The sequence below is a fragment of the Rhamphochromis sp. 'chilingali' genome, assembly GCF_963969265.1.
Source record: "Rhamphochromis sp. 'chilingali' genome assembly, chromosome: 10".
In the NCBI taxonomy this organism is placed as follows: Eukaryota; Metazoa; Chordata; class Actinopteri; order Cichliformes; family Cichlidae; genus Rhamphochromis; species Rhamphochromis sp. 'chilingali'.
Window position 1 is genome coordinate 20624148 of NC_137937.1, and position 19080 is coordinate 20643227.

Below are 19080 nucleotides of genomic sequence, written 5' to 3' on the forward strand. Positions count from 1 at the left end.
AGAGACAACATTACAGCTCGATACCCTCAGAGTAACGTAACCCTTGCTGAGGGGACACAGTTCTTGCTTTCCACACATAGAGATGCACTCGTGCCCACTCTCGTCCCACAGCTGTTCACTCAGCAGGCCTCTGCAGCGATAGTCTCTCTGCTCGTTGTGCTGTGTGTGTTAGTGGCTCTCGTAATGCTGGCAGTGCTGCTCGTGCTGAAAAAGGTGCTTGTGCGTCAGCAGAGGGTGGCTCCTGCTGATTCAGGATCAGCAGGATGACATTTACACACACACAGACACTGAAGTCTTTTAATCTGTTTATTCACAGTAAGCAAAGCACCTCATACAAATTTTCTGAACTTTTTTTTGTATGTAAACTTTAACTGTTGACATTCTCATACCAAGTCTTTCATCTGGGACCTACATTGTCTCACAAGTGAGCCAGAAAGAGCCTCAAAGCCAAAAAAATAAAACTACAAACCCACATCCCTGCTTCATTAAAGATGTCTTTAATGCTATGTGTATTAAAGTGTTAAGCTTCACCATGAACCCATTGTTAATTAAACAATTCTGATTGTGTGATAAAAGCAAAGAATCCATAAACGCTATTAACACTTGAACAATATGGGACCCACACCTGTGGAGAATTCCCCAATGGATGCAAGATCTGATGCGATGTGATTACAGCGACCCGTCTGCACTGCTCTGGCACTAGGAGAGGCACAATATCCAACAATAGGATACATCTATTATTATAGTCAGTGAATAAAAACATTAATTGCTGGCTTTAACATGTTCCTCCTTGTTCTGTTGCTTTAGCCGGTAGTCTGACAGTGCTGCTTTTATGGCATCTTCTGCAAGCACTGACAAAAAAAGCAGATTTTAGAGCCACTATGAGCATAATTTGGAAAAAAAGCATTCAGTTCATGATAACTGGGTGATTTGATTTCATATCATCATTATGTAGGTGTGATTAATACAGTCATTCATTCTTCCATAGAGACGGGTTACACCATGAAGAGCTCGCCAATCTGTTGCATGGCTAAGACATAGAAACAGAGCTATTCACACCATCATCAGTTAACCTATAGATGTGGTCAGAAGTTTACACTTATCGTGGGGAGGACTGACATAGTATTAGGGGACTTTTAATGATTTCTTTGAACTGTTCTTCTGAATTTATTATGGACTTTCTCTGATTCTCACACAGGGTTAAAAGTATACACACGGGGTCTGGTAACTGTGTTTTTGTCAAAGTCTGGAAGAAGACCCAAACTGTCACCGTTAGATGAGAGTAAATTGGTTTAGATGTTCAGAAACAACTCAGGAACTGCTGAGGCTCAAGCCTGCTATGAACTCATCAAGCCATTAAAGATGTATGTAAAGATGGAAATACAACAGTTCAAAGAAACCATTAAAAGACCCAAATTACCATGAGATTCATGCCAATGATGAGTGAATGTAAACATCTGACCACAACTGTAACGTGTGTTTGGACTGTGGAAGGAAACCAGAGTACCCAGAGAGAGCCCACACTGTTGAGAGATATATTTATTGCACAGGAAACACCTGATCTGAAAGCATAAATGTATGTGCTTTCAAACAGAGCAAGAGAAAGAATTTGTTTCGGGGGGGAAAATGGTGTGCATGGTCCTGAAGCTATTTTGGAAACTTAACAGCACATTTTGATCTTAAGTGGGCTGGACCAGGGAAACTCCCCTTTGTTGTTGTAAAGCTGTTTAACTACATATTTAATCCCTGAGATAGCTTAATGTAAGAAAAAAAAACAAAAAACAGTTTGAATCATATTTCTCAGGTTTTCTACACAATTAGGAAATGCTGCCATACTGAATTAAAGAAATCAGTCAGCATGACCCTTTATGCTTAAATGGTAAGAAATTACTGTCTTTTTTTATTAACTGACCTAAAATACTTTGGTTTAGTATGAATGGCCACAGTGGAGATCCTTCTATTAGGAAAAGCTACAAAACTTGAAATGAAAATACAATTCACATTTTCCAAAGTCTTCCAGTGGGCCGGACTGAAGTTTTTGCTGGGTCGATTCTGCCCCCCAGACTTTATATTTGATATATGATATATATTCTGACACCCATGTCTTAAGAGGTGTTAATAACGACTGTGAACTTACTTGAGCAGTGAAGCTTGACTGGAGGAAGGCAGAGTTCTTTGGCAATGTCTGTGTTCTTGATCTTCAGAGCATCGTCAACCTGCAGGGTAAAAGCAGATTCATGAGATCCTTTACAATAAAGCGGAGAAAACAGCACTTTTAGGGTCCATTTGTTGGTTGCCTGTACTTTGGTAATTTAACATACCGACTTCCCCTTCACCCACTCTGTTGCTAGAGAACTGGAAGCAATGGCCGATCCGCAGCCAAATGTTTTGAACTTTGCATCGACGATCTTTCCATTTTCATCCACTTGGATCTGCAAACAGCACAGAGTCAAACATCGGAATTTCAAAGACATGACAATACATTGGTTTCTGCTGCTGGCTTCCAGCTTACCTGAAGTTTCATAACATCACCGCATGCCGGTGCACCCACCAATCCAGTCCCCACATTTTTGGAGTTTTTGTCCAGGGAGCCCACGTTTCTCGGGTTTTCATAGTGGTCCACAACCTTAGGGAGAGGTCACACTCATCAGAAAATATATATATCTCTGATCTGTTGGTGGGGCAGCTGACAGACAGGGCAGTGTTACCAGTGACAACAACAAAAAATGTCAGCTAACTCTAAGTAAGGTGACGCATTTTCACTCGTTTACCTTTTTGTGGTACAAGCAGACAGCGCTCAGCTCCGGTTTGAAAATCCTCCTGCTGAAAAACAGCAGCAAGGACGAGGAGCTTCGTAGGCAGACGTTCGCCATGTTTCCAGCACCAACTGCGAACGGAAATCAACGAGTGAACACGAGGAAGCACGAACGGCTTGTGTTGACAAACAAATGAGAGAAGAAGGTTTTACACAACCAGAGAGCGCCCACTAGCGGCCACGGGCGGGGTTAGACGGTGACCCGTGTTGACGGGCTCCGCCTCTCGTCGTCCCGCTGGCTGCTAGCAGGCTGTTACCAGGCAGATAGGCTTTCCAACATGGCAGCGTCAAGCAACGCAGAGCAAACGCAGTTGCAAGATATGGAGGAGGAAGATGCAGGGATGGAGGAGAGGGAGATGGAATCGGACGAAGAAGAGGAGGAAGGCATGGGAGTGGAAAATTCAGACGAAGACGAGGAGGACGATTCGTCGGAGGACGAGAAAGAAAATGAAGCCGAGATCCAGCGACTTGAGGAGCAGGTAATTAGCCAGTGTTAGCCGAGGGGCTAATGAGAATGAATGGGTGGTAAACACGGCCAGCCACAATCGGGTTGGCAGCATTAAAGCTGTGAACTCCTCCGTCATGACATGGTAGAGTAAAGGCAGAAAATATACGTGGCGTTGGTAGCTCTCGTTAACCAAAACATCTAAATATACAACCACGTCATTTATATAGCTGTCGTGATTAGCTGCCTTGCTAATGTGCGAGGCTAATAGTTCGCGTGCCTCGTATTCACACGCGCCTTTTTTGTTGCAGTCTCAGTCTACGGCGGGATCCCAGCGTTTAGTGTGGGTTAGAAAGAAAGTACAGTACAAACAAAAACAGTACACGCTGTGCTAACTTTAATGGGCGTCACGTGATCAGTGACCCCTTCACATAGCATTGAATCTGCTGTAGTCTTAAGTACGGAGAGTGCTTCTGCAGCGTCGCTGGTGTTGCGCTGAGTTGACTGTGTGGTAGGTGTAGCTCTCCTGCAACCTACAAATACACTCAAATATAGATCCAACTGCATGACTGTACACGAGTCCCTCTGCGAGCATCAGTGTGTGGTACTGCTGACTGTAGTGTGCTATATACAGAGATATTTTTAAATATTCAGTCTCACTGCTGTAGCCCAAAAGTCTAACAGATCAAACTACAACCCACGAAACTACCTGAATTTTCAACCAACAACTCAACAAAATATAAACATTTGCTCTCATGAAGGATTGGGTTTAGTTTATTTAGGATACACAGGGTGCAGGGATTTTTTTTGCATATAACAGATTTGTATTTTCACCAAAGAGATCTTGGCCTGCCAAAAAGCTTCATAAAAATATTTTTACATTCATAGAGAGATATTAAATAAGGTAACACACTTTTCCTACATGCAAACCAATTGTAGCTGTTTTATGTGTTCACCTAAGAATCAAAAGATCCCTGGTGCGATCCTGGGAGAGGTTGCGTCATGAAGGGTAAAAATTCGGCCAAATCAAATATGCGGAGCTACCTGCTGTGGCGACCTCTTGTGAATGCAAGAACAGCTTAAAGTAGATTTTACATGCCAACCGATTATGATTTTGTGCCTACAAAACCCCTGAAGTGCATTGTCACGTATCTCATTTCTTCTTCATCTTTGTGTAACTCCTCAGCTGTCCATCAACGCTTTCGACTACAACTGCCATGTGGATCTTATCAAGCTGCTAAAGCAAGAAGGGGAACTTTTCCGTCTGCGAAAGGCGAGGCAGAAGATGAGTGAGCTTTTCCCTCTCACTGAAGGTCGGTGCACGGCTAACATGCTTCTGGGGTTGGAGGAATAAGCGGCTCTGCATTATTTACAACTGAAACCTTGTTTTTTTTTAATCCCCCAGAGATCTGGCTGGATTGGCTCAAGGATGAAATCCGTCTGACTGAGGAGGAGCCAAACCGAGAGAAAGTATATGAGCTGTTTGAGAGAGCTGTTAAAGACTATATCTGTGAGTGCGCAACACCATCGCCACCACCTTCCGGCCTGATGATTAGTAATTACACGATCCTAACATTTAACTTTACACACACAGGCCCCGATATCTGGCTTGAGTACGCACAGTACTCGATCGGCGGTATGGGCTCACCAGGCGGAATCGACAGGGTGAGATCCATCTTTGAGAGGGCGGTGACAGCAGTGGGGCTTCACATGACCAAGGGACAGATGGTGTGGGAGGCGTACAGAGAGTTTGAGAACGCCATCCTGTCCACAGTACAGGTTTGTGCGCCCGTCACTAGGACAGAGTTCATCATTCACACATAAGCTATATTTGTGTTTTTGTATTGATTGTGTACATATGCCATATTGTTTCAACCATTGTCTTAGAAATTAAAAGCTAGTGGAAATAATTTTGTTTCCATGTTAATGATGTCAAATATAACACTTCTTCAGTTCAGATTGCTGACTTGAATTCTTTCCATGTTTAACCGAATGGCTTGTGCTTTAACACCCATGTTCTCTGCTGGCTTTCCTCTCAGCCTCCCCCTGGCAGGATTCCCAGCCGTGAGGAACAAGAGATGCTGAAGACCCAGCTCGAGCGAATCCATACACTGTTTCGCCGACAGTTGGCCATCCCCTTAATGGGTAAGCATGACGTGTCTTCTGGCCAGACTGGTTGCTGTAAAATGAGACAGATTCCTGTTGCGAGAGCCATATGTCAGAAATTACCCAGTTTAAAGAAAATGATGACGCTGGCTTTTAGGATAAAATTAACGTGTCAGAGTGACGAGTGCACTCCTCATTAGTTTACTGGAGAGGTAACCGGTTGTTTTGGTATCGTGTTGTTTTTCTCTGAGTGGAGAGCCGTGCCGTTTCTGAAACATTTGAATCTCTAAATTTAAATGAAGCAACAGATAAAGTAGAACATAAACTGAAAAATGACTATCGACGGTGTGATGTAAATGTAAAATCTGTGATAACTGTGCTCTGCTGCTTTGTAGACATGGAAGGCACCTACGCAGAATATGAGGAGTGGTCCGAACATGGCGTCCCTGAGACGGTTGTGCATCAGTACAAGAAAGCTGTGCAGCAGATGGAGAAGTGCAAACCGTTTGAGGAAGCACTGGTAATGCACTTTGCTAAATATGATGTCCATTCGTTCTCTGTAATGTTTTTAAATGATGTTGATCGTTTTTGTGAACGCTGCTGTTGTTTTGCTGCAGATGGTAGCAGAAACTCCCAAGTTAGCAGAATATCAGGCCTACATCGACTTTGAACTAAAGGAGGGCGACCCAGCACGGATCCAGATAACCTTTGAGCGTGCTCTGTCAGAGAACTGCCTGGTGCCAGACATGTGGGCCAAATACACCACATACCTCGTGAGTTGTTGGTCACACACACACCCCGTCTAATGTATAAAACCTTGCTGTTCATCTCGTTCTTTTTTCAGACTGTTTTAACCATTTTTAACTATTTTTCTTTCTGTGATCGTCAGGATCGTCAGCTGAAGTTCAAAGACTTGGTTCTCTCCACTCATGAACGTGCAGTCAGGAACTGCCCCTGGACCATGGGACTGTGGAAGAGCTACCTGCTTGCTCTGGAGAGGCACGGAGCCGACCATCAGACCGTGTCAGGTAAGAACACGAGCACAGCTCGAAGCTGTTCACACAAGAGCGCCCGCTGCTTTCAATATTGAAACTATTTGAACTCCTTTTTTTTTTTTTCCTTCATAACAAATACGACTGAAAAAGATTGATATGATTTTTCAGTGGAATTTAATTTGCGTTCATTCTGAATGGATGTGCATTGGTTTTAGAGACAAACTGATAATTGTTCTCATTATAAGTGATGATTTTGTTTATTTCATTTATTATAAACAGAATTTACAAGTATTTGTGGAAGCAATTACTAACACAGGATGAATATTAACTTAGTAATAATGAAACCACAAAGCAGAATAAACAAACTATGTTTGAGTTTAAAAAGATTGAGCTGTGTGACTAATGAAATGTGGAAAAATGTAACCTTTCTTAACCTTGCCTGACTTCCAAGTATGTAAGAGTTTTAAAAAAATGATTGGATGGACTTGGCTCCATCATTATAAGATCACGTAGGCCTGCACATTTTTGTGTTTATTTTTTCTTGGAAGTTGCTAAGGGAGACCAGTCCTTATCACATTTATATTAAATGTGATGACAAAAAGGCAAAATTAGTCCATAATATGGCCTGCTCCCTGAAAAATACAGCATATTTACGATGTGAGATGTGGAAATATTTTATTTTAACTTGCAGTATAGTTATTTCTTTGTTTTCTGAAAAAAACCTGACTATCCTAATCTGGTTTATTATGACTTTTATGGTTAATGTCTACCGCTGTAGCCCATAAAGAGTCATAAAACAGGCAATAGATGAAACCAAACACAACCCGAATTTTACCTTGATATTAAATCATTAGCATTATAAAGGATAATGAAAGACGTGTGCTTGTCTTTCATTCATTTTAAAACCACCTTGAATTTATTGAAAATACTAACGACCTTATGGAGAAATGTTGTCGTCTGATGTGTATTATTCTCTTTTGTCTTCCACGCAGACGTCTTTGAGAAGGCACTAAATGCAGGCTTCATTCAGGCTACCGATTACGTGGAAATTTGGCAGGCGTACCTCGACTACTTGAGGAGACGCGTGGATTTCAGTAAAGGTGAGAGCGGTTTCGTGTCATGAACATTTTGTATGTCAAAAAAAACCCAAAACACAACTCAAATAATTTATTTGATGATGTGTTACCTTGTGTTTTTTTTTTTTTTTTTTTTTTTGCAGAGTCCAGCAAAGAGTTAGAGGAGTTACGAGCAGCCTTCTCTCGATCTCTGGACTACATGAAACACGATGTCGAAGAGCGTAAGCAGACGGCACCGACATCTATTTTTGCTGTCTTCTTGTCCTGGTTTAGTTTTCACATTATTCACCTTCCTTTGTCACTATAGGGTTTGGTGAAAGTGGCGATCCTTCTTGTATCATCATGCAGATCTGGGCACGGATAGAGGTAAGCGGTGTTACTATGACAACCGTTTTCAGGAGCATGCAGTGTGTAGTAGTGTTGTTGGATTGTGGCGAGTAAATCAGTTAGCACAGTAGAATGAGCCAGGTCAAATCACGTAACAAAAGAAGTAAGCTTCTTTATTTAAATTAGGCCTTAAATAAAGAGTTAATATAGCTCCACAGCTTCCTACAGACATGTTTGAGTCACAGTAGAATCACTTGTAAAAATCACCTTTAGCCTCTTTGTAATGAGATGGAGGGTAAAGGCGTTCTCACTGACAACTTGGATACAGGAGTTATTGTGTTTGTCATATAGATGTTTCCTTTTCCTTGTCAGGCACTTCACTGCAAGAACATGCAGAAGGCCAGAGAACTGTGGGACAGCATCATGACAAAAGGAAACGCCAAGTATGCCAACATGTGGCTCGAGTACTACAACCTGGAAAGGTCTGTGACTTTGTCTTTGTCTCTTCTTCATTTACTTCTAAGTAGTGCATTATACAATATATACACCCTACATTGTTGTGCAAAGGTCTCAAGCCCACCACTCATTTCTTTATATATTGCTACCAAGGAGACAGACTTTCTTGTAGTCATTTGTAAAGCAGTCTCCGGGTTCCTGAAGGTCTTTCAAAGACTCTCTTTGGACATTAGTGATGTGTCGGTCGCGAACGAAACGGCTCTTAGAGCCGAGTCTTTGAAGTGAACGACGCAAGCCGTTATTGGGAGTCGTGGGTTTTTTTCCTTCTCTCACTTTATTACATTTTATGTGGAGTGAATAAATAAAAGTATATTTACGGTGGCCCCTAGAGACAAAGCACGTACAAACTCCAAAACACGTACAAAACACAACAGAAGTGCTCCAGGATGCTGGGCGCAGTGTTGAGCTTTTGTTATCTTGTGGCTACACAAGCCAGCAAGTACCAACGACCGTATTTGGTGTGTGGTAGTAACAGGTAAATGAACATTTTTTTAATTATTTGAATATATATGAGTGCCTGTGTATAAATACACAAACAATACACACATGCTTTCAATTGTGTAATTTAAGTGATCTAGTAGCTCTGCTTTGGAAGTTCAGGTAATGCTAGAAATGTGCTTTGGAGCTTGGACGTGCTTTGTCTCTAGGGGCCACCGTATATAATTATATATAAATATATCTAAATAAAACCACAGGTTTTTTTTTTACACTGGTAATTCCTTTTGTGCGTAATTTTATATTGTTGTTAATAATAAATTAATTAAAGCAACAAAACGACCTGAAGAGCCGGTTGGGAGCTGAAAGAGCCGGTTCTCTAAAAAGAGCCAGAAATCCCATCACTGTTGGACATTGGCTGCTTTCTCGCTCATTTTCAGTCCAGACTATTTAGCTGACCACATTCAGAAGAATGTCTTTTTGTTGTTGAGGCGTTATTTCAATCTATGAAAAGAACCAAATATAACACAATTAGAAAGTTACAAGGTAAGAATTTTGCACAGACAAACAAGGTGATTTCCAACCAGCTAGAACTTGGCATATCTCAACATGTGTGCCCTTAAAAAAACAATGAAACTTGTCAAGTGGATGACAACAGAAAAAGTGTCGGGCTTAAAAAAACTATGCAGAGCAGATGAACAGTATCTGTTATTTACCGGCAGTTTGTCCAAATGTATTTGACTGCACATCGTTTCACAGTCAACATGTTGACTGCACACTCACAGTACACACATGCAGTACATGTCAGTGTAATTGGAATTTTCAGTGTGCGAGTTAGACGGGACATGCCTGACTGGGAAAAACTTTCTAACTAAAAAAATGGGTGTGCTTGATGGTTTTTGCTTTTTTTTTTTAATCTTCAGGTCATACGGGGACTCGATTCACTGTCGAAAAGCTCTCCACAGAGCAGTTCAGTGCACCTCAGACTACCCGGAGCATGTATGTGAAGTCCTGCTCAGCTTTGAGAGAGTGGAAGGTGAGCCTCAAACTAAAAATGATTATAAATTCATTATAAATCATTATTTTTAAGAAAAGGGAGAATTTGACACAGTATGGCTTTATACTACACGTTCCCACCTACAGGTTCTCTGGAGGACTGGGACTTCGCCGTGCAGAAGACAGAGACCCGGCTGAACAGGATTAATGAACAGCGAGCGAAGGTAGGAGCAGTACTGCACCGGCCAGGTGTATCGTTTGGCTGCCTTTGGCTAATGTTACCATGTTCTGACCATCTGTTAGGCAGCTGAGAAAGAAGCCAACCTGGCTCGGCAAGAGGACGAGAGAGCTGAGCAGCGGCGGAAAGCCAAGGTAGAAAAGAAGGCTCAGAAGAAGGTCCAGAAGGGAACGCGAGCTGGGGAGAAGAGGAAAGCAGAACAGGACGATTATCAAGATGAATGGAATGAGGACGCAGGTGAAATAGACTCCTTAGCTGATGGACTAATTCTTTTTTTTTTAACCAAAACTAAGTGTGATTCTAACTTTTTGTTTCTCTGTGACATAACAAGGTCCTAAAAGGCACCGAGGAAACGCTGACCAACCCACAGATGAGTACATGGAGACAGAGACTGGACTCTTTGGAAAGGCCACGCCCCCTGGATATAAGCCTGCTCCGCCTGCTACTAAAAAAGCCCCACAAGGAGCAGCAGCAGCAGCTCCGTCTGCCCACAGGCAGAACGAAGACAACCCGGAGCTTCGAAATGACAACAGCAGCGTGTTCGTCAGCAATCTGGCGTACACCCTGGAGGAGCCAGAGGCGAAACTCAGGACGCTGTTTGAGACCTGTGGTCCAATCAAGCAGATTCGCCCCATCTTTACTGGTAAAGGAAGCTTCAGAGGCTACGGTTATATACAGTTTGAATCCCCAGTGTCAGTCCCTGAAGCCCTGAAGCTGGACCGACGGGACGTGGAGGGCAGGCCTGTGTTTGTGTCACCCTGTGTCGACAAAAACAAAAATCCTGACTTTAAGGTAAGCGTGGCTCAGTTCCTGCATTTGTGTTGAACTTAGACGCCTCATCATTTTTATTCATTTAATACAGCTATCAATGCCACTTCACCCAGTCCAAGATTATTATTGTAGGGGCTAAAATATTGTGAAGCACATAATTCAATTAGTTTTTCATCCAGCTTGGCTAACATGATTGGAGCATGCAGTGCAAAGTGATATCTTCACGCTTATGTCCTTGTAGGTGTTTAAATACAACACGATGATGGAGAAACACAAAATTTTCATCTCTGGACTGCCGTTCTCGTGCACTAAGGAGCAGCTGGCGGAAATCAGCAAAAATCACGGCACCGTCAAAGAAGTTCGTTTGGTCACGTATCGCTCAGGAAAACCCAAGGTGAGGAATAAAGAGCACAGCGGTGAGATGATGGAGCTAGTGATCGCTGCCTTCGACCCACACGCAGGGCGAAGTTGTTGGTGTGTTAACCCTCTTATGCTGTGTGGCTCTGCAGGGTCTGGCATATGTTGAGTTCGCAGATGAAACCCAGGCCTCTCAGGCAGTGCTGAAAATGGACGGCATAGAAGTGGAGGGCAACAAAATCTCTGTTGCTATAAGCAACCCTCCTCGCAGAAACACGATAGATAAGCCTGGGTCGAGCAGGCCCACGGGAGACGCCATGCCTCGCCAGGTGTACGGAGCGTAAGTTTCCCAAAATGTTTCTCCCACAAAATGTTTGCAATTGCTCTTCCCTGATTCCCAGATCTATATTGGTAATAAAGACAGGAAACAAATTTGACTGTTTTCCTTTTTTTCCCAGGAGAGGGAAAGGACGCACCCAGCTCTCCATGCTCCCTCGTTCCCTCCACCGACAATCCGTGCCCGCCGGGAAAGTGGAGAACGGGAGCGCTGCGGATGGAGAGCCAGCCAGCGCAGCAGGAAATGCAGCCGGAGAGCCGAAGCAGTTGTCAAATTCAGACTTTGCCAAGATGCTCCTCAACATGTGAGAAGACAGGCAAGAGCGTGACGACCGCCTTCACACTGAAAGCCATCTTGTGTCCTTACAAATGGATGTCCTTGATTAATTTTTTTTTCTTTTTTGTAACCGGTTACCTGATGTCCCTTTAATCCCGGTCATGCTCTCACCATCCGTTCTGCGAGGTTGCCTTAAATCCCCATCACGAACCCTTTTCAAAGAGAGTTTCGGATTGTTTTTGATGGGTGTGTTTTGAAGATGGCAGCCAGGATGTTTTATTAAAAGTGTATCATATTTGTGTGTAAATATACTGTATCTAAAATTGTTGCAAGGTTTCCTTTTTTTGTTTTTCTCTTTTGTTGTTGTTGTTGTTGTGCACTCTGTAAGGGATTTTAACAGAAGCATATGGGAGAGTATTTTTTTAAATATTCAAAACAGCCAAACTTGTGAATGTTGTTTTAAATAGGTATATGCAAAAGTTTGGACGTGGTGTAATATAGTCGGTGTGTGTACATAATGTTGGATGTGCTAGTGGTGAAAAGACACTCTCCAGATGTTTTTAAGGAGCCGAAATAGTTTTATTTCCTGACCTTCTAGTACAGCTGATTCATTATTTTTTATGTAACATCATCACTGAGTCTCCGTCAACTACCGTACTAATGTCCAGTATTATTATGCTATAGAGACCTCTAAAGCTACCGTCAACAAAAAAACAAGACCTTTTAAGACGGTGTGAAAGCTGCTGTCCTGCAGCACACAGCTGATGCTTGAGTTAGTGTTCACAAATCTGTTTTAAGTAACCCTGCTTATATTTTTTATGTTTCCGTGCGTGGCCCGTCTGTTCAGGTGGAGAACGTCAGTCACCTTTAAAGAGGAACGAAGGGTACCTGCCTGAAATTTAAGAGGGTGCACATAAGCAGGAAGCTGGTGATTCTGAAGTGCTTTGATGGCAGGAAACACCTGGCTTCACGTGGGCTTCGTGAGCCTGTAGTCACTCAGAAAGAAGAAAGGCTTTGTCCTTCAAGGCAGTTTTCAGTCATTAGTTTTGTCTACATTGGCAAATTTTTAATTGGCTTTCAGATTATTTGATCTTAACTCTTAGCGAAAATTACCACAGCAGATTATTTAGTAAAAAAAGAGTCACTTGCAGCACTCTAACATTTAATATTGAAAGAAGTAAAAAAAAAAAAAAAAAAGTGAATATAAACTCAAGCTGTTTTTATAAGTGCGGTTTGGTTTTCTTTAGTCAACGGCACTCTCTGGAAAAACAAGAGAATGGTCAGAATCTATGCAGTTCCCATTTCAGTAATCCCATGTTTCAGGGGGTCGATCAGCTGTCCACTTGTCTTGTTTTACACATTAATAAAATTCTGTTTGTGTACATGATACTCGGTAAACACGTTTAAAAAAAAAAAAAAAAGGTCAGCATAGTTTGTGATGAATCTTAAGTTTTCAAAACATGTAATACAAGCTGTATGTATTGCTCTCACCGCAGTGGCCTAATTTAAAAAAAGGAGAAAAAAAAGTTGAAGTTGTAGAAGTCACCTTCTGTTTTGTCTATACTAAAAAGGTTGTATTATGTGCATTGCCGTTTGTATAATTTCTATAGTCAGTGTTTTACATTTGGAGTAGAGGTAAATAATAAAAGGCTATTTTTTGTTCGTTTAATCTCAGTATTTATTTTTGTGCTTTTTCACTTTCATTCTTTGAAATCATGTCATGTTTCTTTTCCCTCCCTTCTTTTCTGGTCTGAAACTTGTTTTAATAAAGTCATACAAATGATGCCCTACTTTGCTCATTGTAGACCACTTTTATTTTAAAATAAATAAGAAAATACAGGAAAGTGCATTACAGTGTCTGGAGACATCATCTTTACGTCAAAGAACTAAATGTTCACCGTGCACATCCGCAGTTGAAACTGAAGATTCAAGTCCGACAGAAATCTTGTTTTGTTTCCTGTTTCCTATGATAGAGAATTAAAACGCCTAAACTCTCCCACAACACAACTTTTCCTTGCGTGGGAAAATTAGGGTGTGGTAAAGCAAACCTGACACGACAAAAAGCAAATTTCAGTTCACCTTCCTGAAGCAGGCTGATGAATTCAGCAGGCACAGAATCCAAACTGTGACGAGGGAATGATGGGTATGATGTGGACAAAGGAATTCGCATTTTATGATGATGAGCTCTAAAATGAAATGACATCTATGTTTGCATGCCAGTGTTGCCATGCTCCTGTATCCCTACCCTATGGTCAGTTGTGGAATGGGATGGTCTGCTTGCAGTCGAAACAGGTCTGGTCCTGGCCTGCTCCCGGCAGCCCCACGGCGTGCTCCGTAGTAGAAATCAACAACGTGTCCAAAGTTATTTCTGTACATTTGGCTATGAAGCGGATGAAGGGCCGCACATCACCCTCGTTGGCTGTGTCCAGAGCGGCGTAGTATTCAGCCCGTTGTTCCTTGCGGATAGTAATTGGTGGATATCTCGCTTGCATGAGCACGAGGTTCATGAGCAGCCGCGACGTACGTCCGTTGCCGTCAACAAATGGGTGTATGTACACCAGTTTATAGTGGGCGAGTGCAGCATATTCCACGGGGTGAAGCTGCAGCGCCTCGTCGGAGTTGAGCCACTGAACGAGCTCCTGCATGTGTCTCTGCAGGTCCCGAGGGTGAGGAGGGATGTGGTGGCCCACAAACACCTGATTGGTGCGCAGCCTCCCTCCTTCCACGGGGTCTACGTAGCCGAGCACCCGCCGGTGGATCTCCAGGATGTCGTTGACGGTGATGGCTCCTGATCTGGACAACAGCGTCGTGTTGATGTACTTCATGGCTGCATCCACCCCGATCGCCTCGTTCTGCTCCTGCAGGCTCTTTCCGGGGACGGCGTAACGCGTCTCAATGATATGACGGATCTCTGACAGCGTGAGCGTGCTGCCTTCGATCGCCACGGTGTGGTAGATGTGGTGGTAGTAGGTCTCCTCCATCACTCGGCGGAATGCAGAGTTCCCTTTAGGAATGGACATAAGCTGGCGCACTTTACTGTCGATGATGCTGAAGTAACGCTGATCGATCTCTTCCACCAGGGGAAGGGTCCGGTCTCGGCTAACCAGAGCTCTCTCGTTGCACGGTGAGATAGCCAGGGCCTTGGTGTACAGGTGATCTGCCTGGACGACATCCTTCTCCTCCTCTAAAATGGTCCCCAGCTCCGTCAAGGCATCCACGAAGTCTGGGTTCATGCTAAGTGCATGCACCAGCAGCTTGTGAGCCTTCTCCCTCTTCCCAAGTTTCTTCATCTCCTGAGCCAACTGCAGTGCAGCTTTGGCCTCCAGCTCCATCTCTGCAATCACGACATGATTGACAGGGTGAGCAGTGAAGATGCAGTAAAACAGCAGGTCATGTCATGACAAAATATGAATAAATTCATTAATTAATTTAAAAAAAACGTTATTACACTTGGATGAACTAGAATTTTCAACAACTTCAGAAATCATTCAGGGAACTAATATTCAATTTAAAACACTGAAGCCGCAAATTTGTTATTTTTACATTTAGTTGTTGTGCTTCCTCTTTTTCCTTAACAGTTCGCTGGTCTTCACAGTTAGAAAACAGTGTGAAAATACCTACAATTTGCAGAGGATTTGGAGAATTACAAGCTGACGTCTTCACAATGTCATCATTCAGAAATCCCAACATACAGGAAAAACCAATACGATCAGAGCTTGAAAGCGATAAAGGGAACGCAGTTTTCTCTATGAATTTGTTAAATTAAGCCCTACATGAGTTCACACCGGCCTTCTTTCTCGACATATGGTTAATATTGTTCTGCATATGGCACTAAGCTGACCTCCACAGTAAATAACGTGAGTGTACCTTTGGTCGGCTTGGGCCTCTGAGGCAGCAGATCAAGAGCAGTGAAGGGGACGGTGAGGCTGGTGGACTGCACAGCTGGATGCTGCTGTGGACTTCCCCACAGCTGGCAGCGGAGCAGAGCGATGCCTCTCAGGGAGGCACAGCACTGATCCTCCACCCCAACCATGGGCATCAGGAGCGCCACGAGTGAGCCGAGGGCGATGCAAAGCAGCGGGCCCCATCCTCCTAGGACACGGGCGCTGTAGTAACTCCACACCTTCACAGCAGCCATGAGGACCCCTGGTTAAATCCTCCATCTTCTGGTGTAATGCCCCCCATCTAATTTCACTCCAGCATGGAGACCCGAAAGGTGGCGAACAGGAGGAAAACGAGCAGCATGGCAGCTGCCGCGAGAGATCAACTAAACGAGACAACTTTTAACGCCCGTAAGTTAGGAAGCAAGCTACCTTTAGCTACAAACGGAGGCTCTAAACCTTAAGCTAACTTAACGACCAAACGGCGGCTGGCTTTTTGTCAGAGTCGGAACAGCTGTACACATAATACACACATCTCCAACTTCCTTAGGCTCAACGTTTGAACATCCTCGAATATCATTGGTCCGAAGTGTATTGAAGGGCAGAGCCGATTGGGTGAAAATACAGCAATACAACTCTCGTTTCGTAGCCGTCCCTGATTGGCTGAGTCATGGAAACCTTTTCCCCGAGTTTTACCTTTCAGGGACAAGAGCGACATTATGTAATCAGTAGGTATCTAATGTAATCTAATTTATTTTTTAGTTATGGGGTATTTTAAACATGTAAAAGAAGAAACAAATCCTATTTAAAGCCCCTCTATTGCCAAAGATCAAGGCTGTAGAGAAATCTTGAAACACAACTGGGTACTTATTTTGTAGTTATTTGAAAGCATTATATAAATTAGCTTTCATTTCTGTGTTCAGTGAGATCTCAAGCTACATGTTTAGAATCTCCACACAAATTAGATTTTTAAAAATTCACAAAAGTTTATTTCTTTGCTGCAAAATAGGGGTTTAAAACGCCCCCCTGCGGTATATACTTCGACCATCATTGTGGATCTCTCCCTTAATATTTTAGTGCCCTCTTGCTCATCTTATACAATCTCCTTTGCTTTGACCTGTTATCGAAGAAAGAAAAAGCAACAACTCACTTCCATCCTTATCGGTGCCTCGTCCTCTCTTCAGGAGATCCAGAATCTATTAATATGTAAATATTTTTTACATTTTAAAAGCCAATGAGAGTGAAAGACTCACCTAATGCAGACCAAATCTACCTACAGGTGCAAACAGAGTAATTTCACAGATCATGTTTGCAGGATCTGGGCGGGCACAGCATTTTTCCACATTTAGAAAAATAATTTTTTTTTTAAAGTAAGTAAGTTTAAGTATTTCACTGTCAAACTCTGAATATAGCTCATTCTGTTCAAATATGAAACCTTTTTTTAATTTCAGGTTATATTCATTCATGCAATTTTGCAGTGTTTGAGACATAAACACAACAAAAGATCATTTTGATTTGACAAGTCAGGGTAAACAACATACAGTCCTGTGAAAAAGGAAGTTGTCAAAGCACTCTGTAACCATCATCATCATCATCATCATCATCATCGTGGTGCATTCCTGTGAAACACTAAATACTCCCTATGGGGTTGTAGAACCACTGTTAGCAGCAACAACCAATGTAATCACTTTCTGTATGACTTCATCAGTCTCTCACTTTGTTGTGGGTGAAATTTGTCTCATTCTTCTCCACAGTGCTGCTTCAGTTCATTGAGGTTTGTGGTATTCGTTTATACACAGCTCTCTTAACCACCTAGTCTGGGCCATTGCAACATCTTGATTATTATTTTTTTCAGCCATTCTCTTGTATATTTGCTGCTGTGCCTGGGATCATTGTCCTGTTGCGTGATTTAGTATCAGCCAAGCTTTAGCTGTTTGACTGATGGCCTCACATTTTACTTTGGCTTCAAGGTATCCAGGTGCTGTGGCTGCAAAACAAACCCAAATCATCACCTCTCTACATAGCGAAACATCTCCTCTTTGGTCTCGTCTGTCTAAAGGACATTTGGGATGAATTTGCTTGGATGTTCCTGGGAAGATCGTAGCATCATGTTAACACACATCTAAATGCTCCAGAGCAATAAAACTGCCAGAAATTCTGCATTTATGCTTACACTTGCTGAAGATAAATGAATCAAATGCATTTGATGAGCAGAACCTGGTTGTTACCTATCCCTTTTGCTTTGGAACCAGTAAGGGTGTACTTGTCCCCACAGCAGTAGTCGTCTTAGATACAGCTGTTTGTACAGCTGCAGCTCTTCTAAACCCAAAATAAAACAATTCTCCTCTCCAAATTTGTAATGCACCCACTTCATCAGGTCTTAAGGTAATAAGCAGGCATATCAAGCAAAATGCAATCACCATGAGGAGATGTAAATCTAGTGTTCTCTGGTAATTACACTGTTTCTTTTTAGTCTAGCACCTGGATTTGCCCGTTTCAATCCCAAACCCGACTGCCAGCTCTTGCACTGCTTCTGGTCATAACAGGAAGCTACTTTCAATTCCTCCACCTGTGACCATAAACTGGGAGTAACTGGTTCTAGGAAATAAATAGACCAATATTTAAAAGACACACTTCACCTCCATTTGCCCTTCTTCTGCCAGCAGAATGTAAACTCCCTAACAAACAGATGAGGGCAGCATTGCTTTTTACGCAAACAACTCGGTCTCTGTCCAGCATATCCTCTAAAGACTGCAGCAGCGCTCTTGGCCTCAAAATCACTATGATCAGGATTCAAAGCCATTGCTATCAAGTCTTTGAATATAACAAAAAAGGAACCCATGCTCGTATAAACCAAGAGTAACATCCTCATCCTCAGCTTCTTTCTCTAGTGACATTTTAGTAATCCTTCTCATCTGTTTATCTCTTTGTCCTTCACATCACTGCCATTCTATTAGGCTTTATATATGTCTTTTAAAGCTTAATGTGCATCCTCTGTTTATAGTAAAATGGCTTTTATAGAGATTACCACCTGCTGTGGACAGCTTGAGGTGCTGAGGATATATTTCTGGCTGCGCGCCAACGCCAACACTATTAGGCATATCTTCAGCAGATGGCCATGGCGGGCTATCAGCTCTAAATAGCTGGTATTCACGCACAGCCTGTAACTCTGCAGCAACACACTCTCACCACAGGTATCTCAGGGGAGGTTATGAATTAGCAGCCATTCTAAGGTCCGTCTGAAATCTGAGGTTTTGAATTCACTGCACCCTTTTCTGCAGCTGCACACTAACATCATTTCCCACCACAGAGCCTTTGTTGTTCTGACCCACAGCAATTTCGCCTTGGAGGATAATGGCGCTTGCTTGACTTGCATTATTTCTTTACCTGTGTTATTCATGCAGACTTCTCAATGCAAATAGGAGGGTATAGTGGTAAAGGGTGTATTTATGTCGCCATGTCTTCTCTGAGAGTCTGACTGGAGAAAAGAGAGGAAGGAAGATAGAAAA

At 42.7% G+C, this 19080-nt stretch overlaps 3 protein-coding genes across 3 annotated transcripts; 1 reads left to right on the forward strand and 2 right to left on the reverse strand.

Moving 5' to 3' along the window:
- Positions 1 to 292: 292 nt before the first annotated feature.
- iscua (iron-sulfur cluster assembly enzyme a) lies at positions 293 to 2928 on the reverse strand. The gene is made up of 5 exons (XM_080894996.1): positions 2772 to 2928; positions 2513 to 2626; positions 2322 to 2432; positions 2138 to 2216; positions 293 to 851 (listed from the first exon to the last, which is right to left on the reverse strand). Exons 1-5 carry the CDS (start codon positions 2871 to 2873, stop codon positions 763 to 765), a joined length of 495 nt encoding a protein of 164 aa, XP_080751122.1. The 5' UTR covers positions 2874 to 2928; the 3' UTR covers positions 293 to 762.
- Positions 2929 to 3053: 125 nt separating this feature from the next.
- Positions 3054 to 13359, forward strand: sart3 (spliceosome associated factor 3, U4/U6 recycling protein). The gene is made up of 19 exons (XM_080894992.1): positions 3054 to 3294; positions 4447 to 4573; positions 4666 to 4770; positions 4855 to 5039; positions 5300 to 5405; positions 5762 to 5886; positions 5984 to 6139; positions 6256 to 6394; positions 7354 to 7461; positions 7581 to 7658; positions 7745 to 7803; positions 8137 to 8246; positions 9639 to 9751; positions 9859 to 9935; positions 10015 to 10186; positions 10281 to 10741; positions 10962 to 11114; positions 11230 to 11417; positions 11536 to 13359. The coding sequence occupies exons 1-19, from the start codon at positions 3094 to 3096 to the stop codon at positions 11720 to 11722; spliced, it is 2850 nt and encodes a 949-aa protein (XP_080751118.1). The 5' UTR covers positions 3054 to 3093; the 3' UTR covers positions 11723 to 13359.
- Positions 13360 to 13481: 122 nt separating this feature from the next.
- ficd (FIC domain protein adenylyltransferase) lies at positions 13482 to 16127 on the reverse strand. The gene is made up of 2 exons (XM_080894995.1): positions 15558 to 16127; positions 13482 to 15024 (listed from the first exon to the last, which is right to left on the reverse strand). Exons 1-2 carry the CDS (start codon positions 15826 to 15828, stop codon positions 13943 to 13945), a joined length of 1353 nt encoding a protein of 450 aa, XP_080751121.1. The 5' UTR covers positions 15829 to 16127; the 3' UTR covers positions 13482 to 13942.
- Positions 16128 to 19080: the final 2953 nt, after the last annotated feature.

Coding starts and splice junctions, on each gene's coding strand:
- iscua (XM_080894996.1), bottom strand. CDS start 2,873: ATGGCGAACGTCTGCCTACGAAGCTCCTCGTCCTTGCTGCTGTTTTTC. Junction 2,627..2,771: donor TCTGCTTGTACCACAAAAAG/GTAAACGAGTGA, acceptor CCTCTCCCTAAG/GTTGTGGACCACTATGAAAA. Junction 2,217..2,321: donor AGTGGGTGAAGGGGAAGTCG/GTATGTTAAATT, acceptor TTTACCCTGCAG/GTTGACGATGCTCTGAAGAT.
- sart3 (XM_080894992.1), top strand. CDS start 3,094: ATGGCAGCGTCAAGCAACGCAGAGCAAACGCAGTTGCAAGATATGGAG. Junction 4,574..4,665: donor GCTTTTCCCTCTCACTGAAG/GTCGGTGCACGG, acceptor TTAATCCCCCAG/AGATCTGGCTGGATTGGCTC. Junction 7,804..8,136: donor AGATCTGGGCACGGATAGAG/GTAAGCGGTGTT, acceptor TTTCCTTGTCAG/GCACTTCACTGCAAGAACAT.
- ficd (XM_080894995.1), bottom strand. CDS start 15,828: ATGGCTGCTGTGAAGGTGTGGAGTTACTACAGCGCCCGTGTCCTAGGA. Junction 15,025..15,557: donor GAGGCCCAAGCCGACCAAAG/GTACACTCACGT, acceptor TCGTGATTGCAG/AGATGGAGCTGGAGGCCAAA.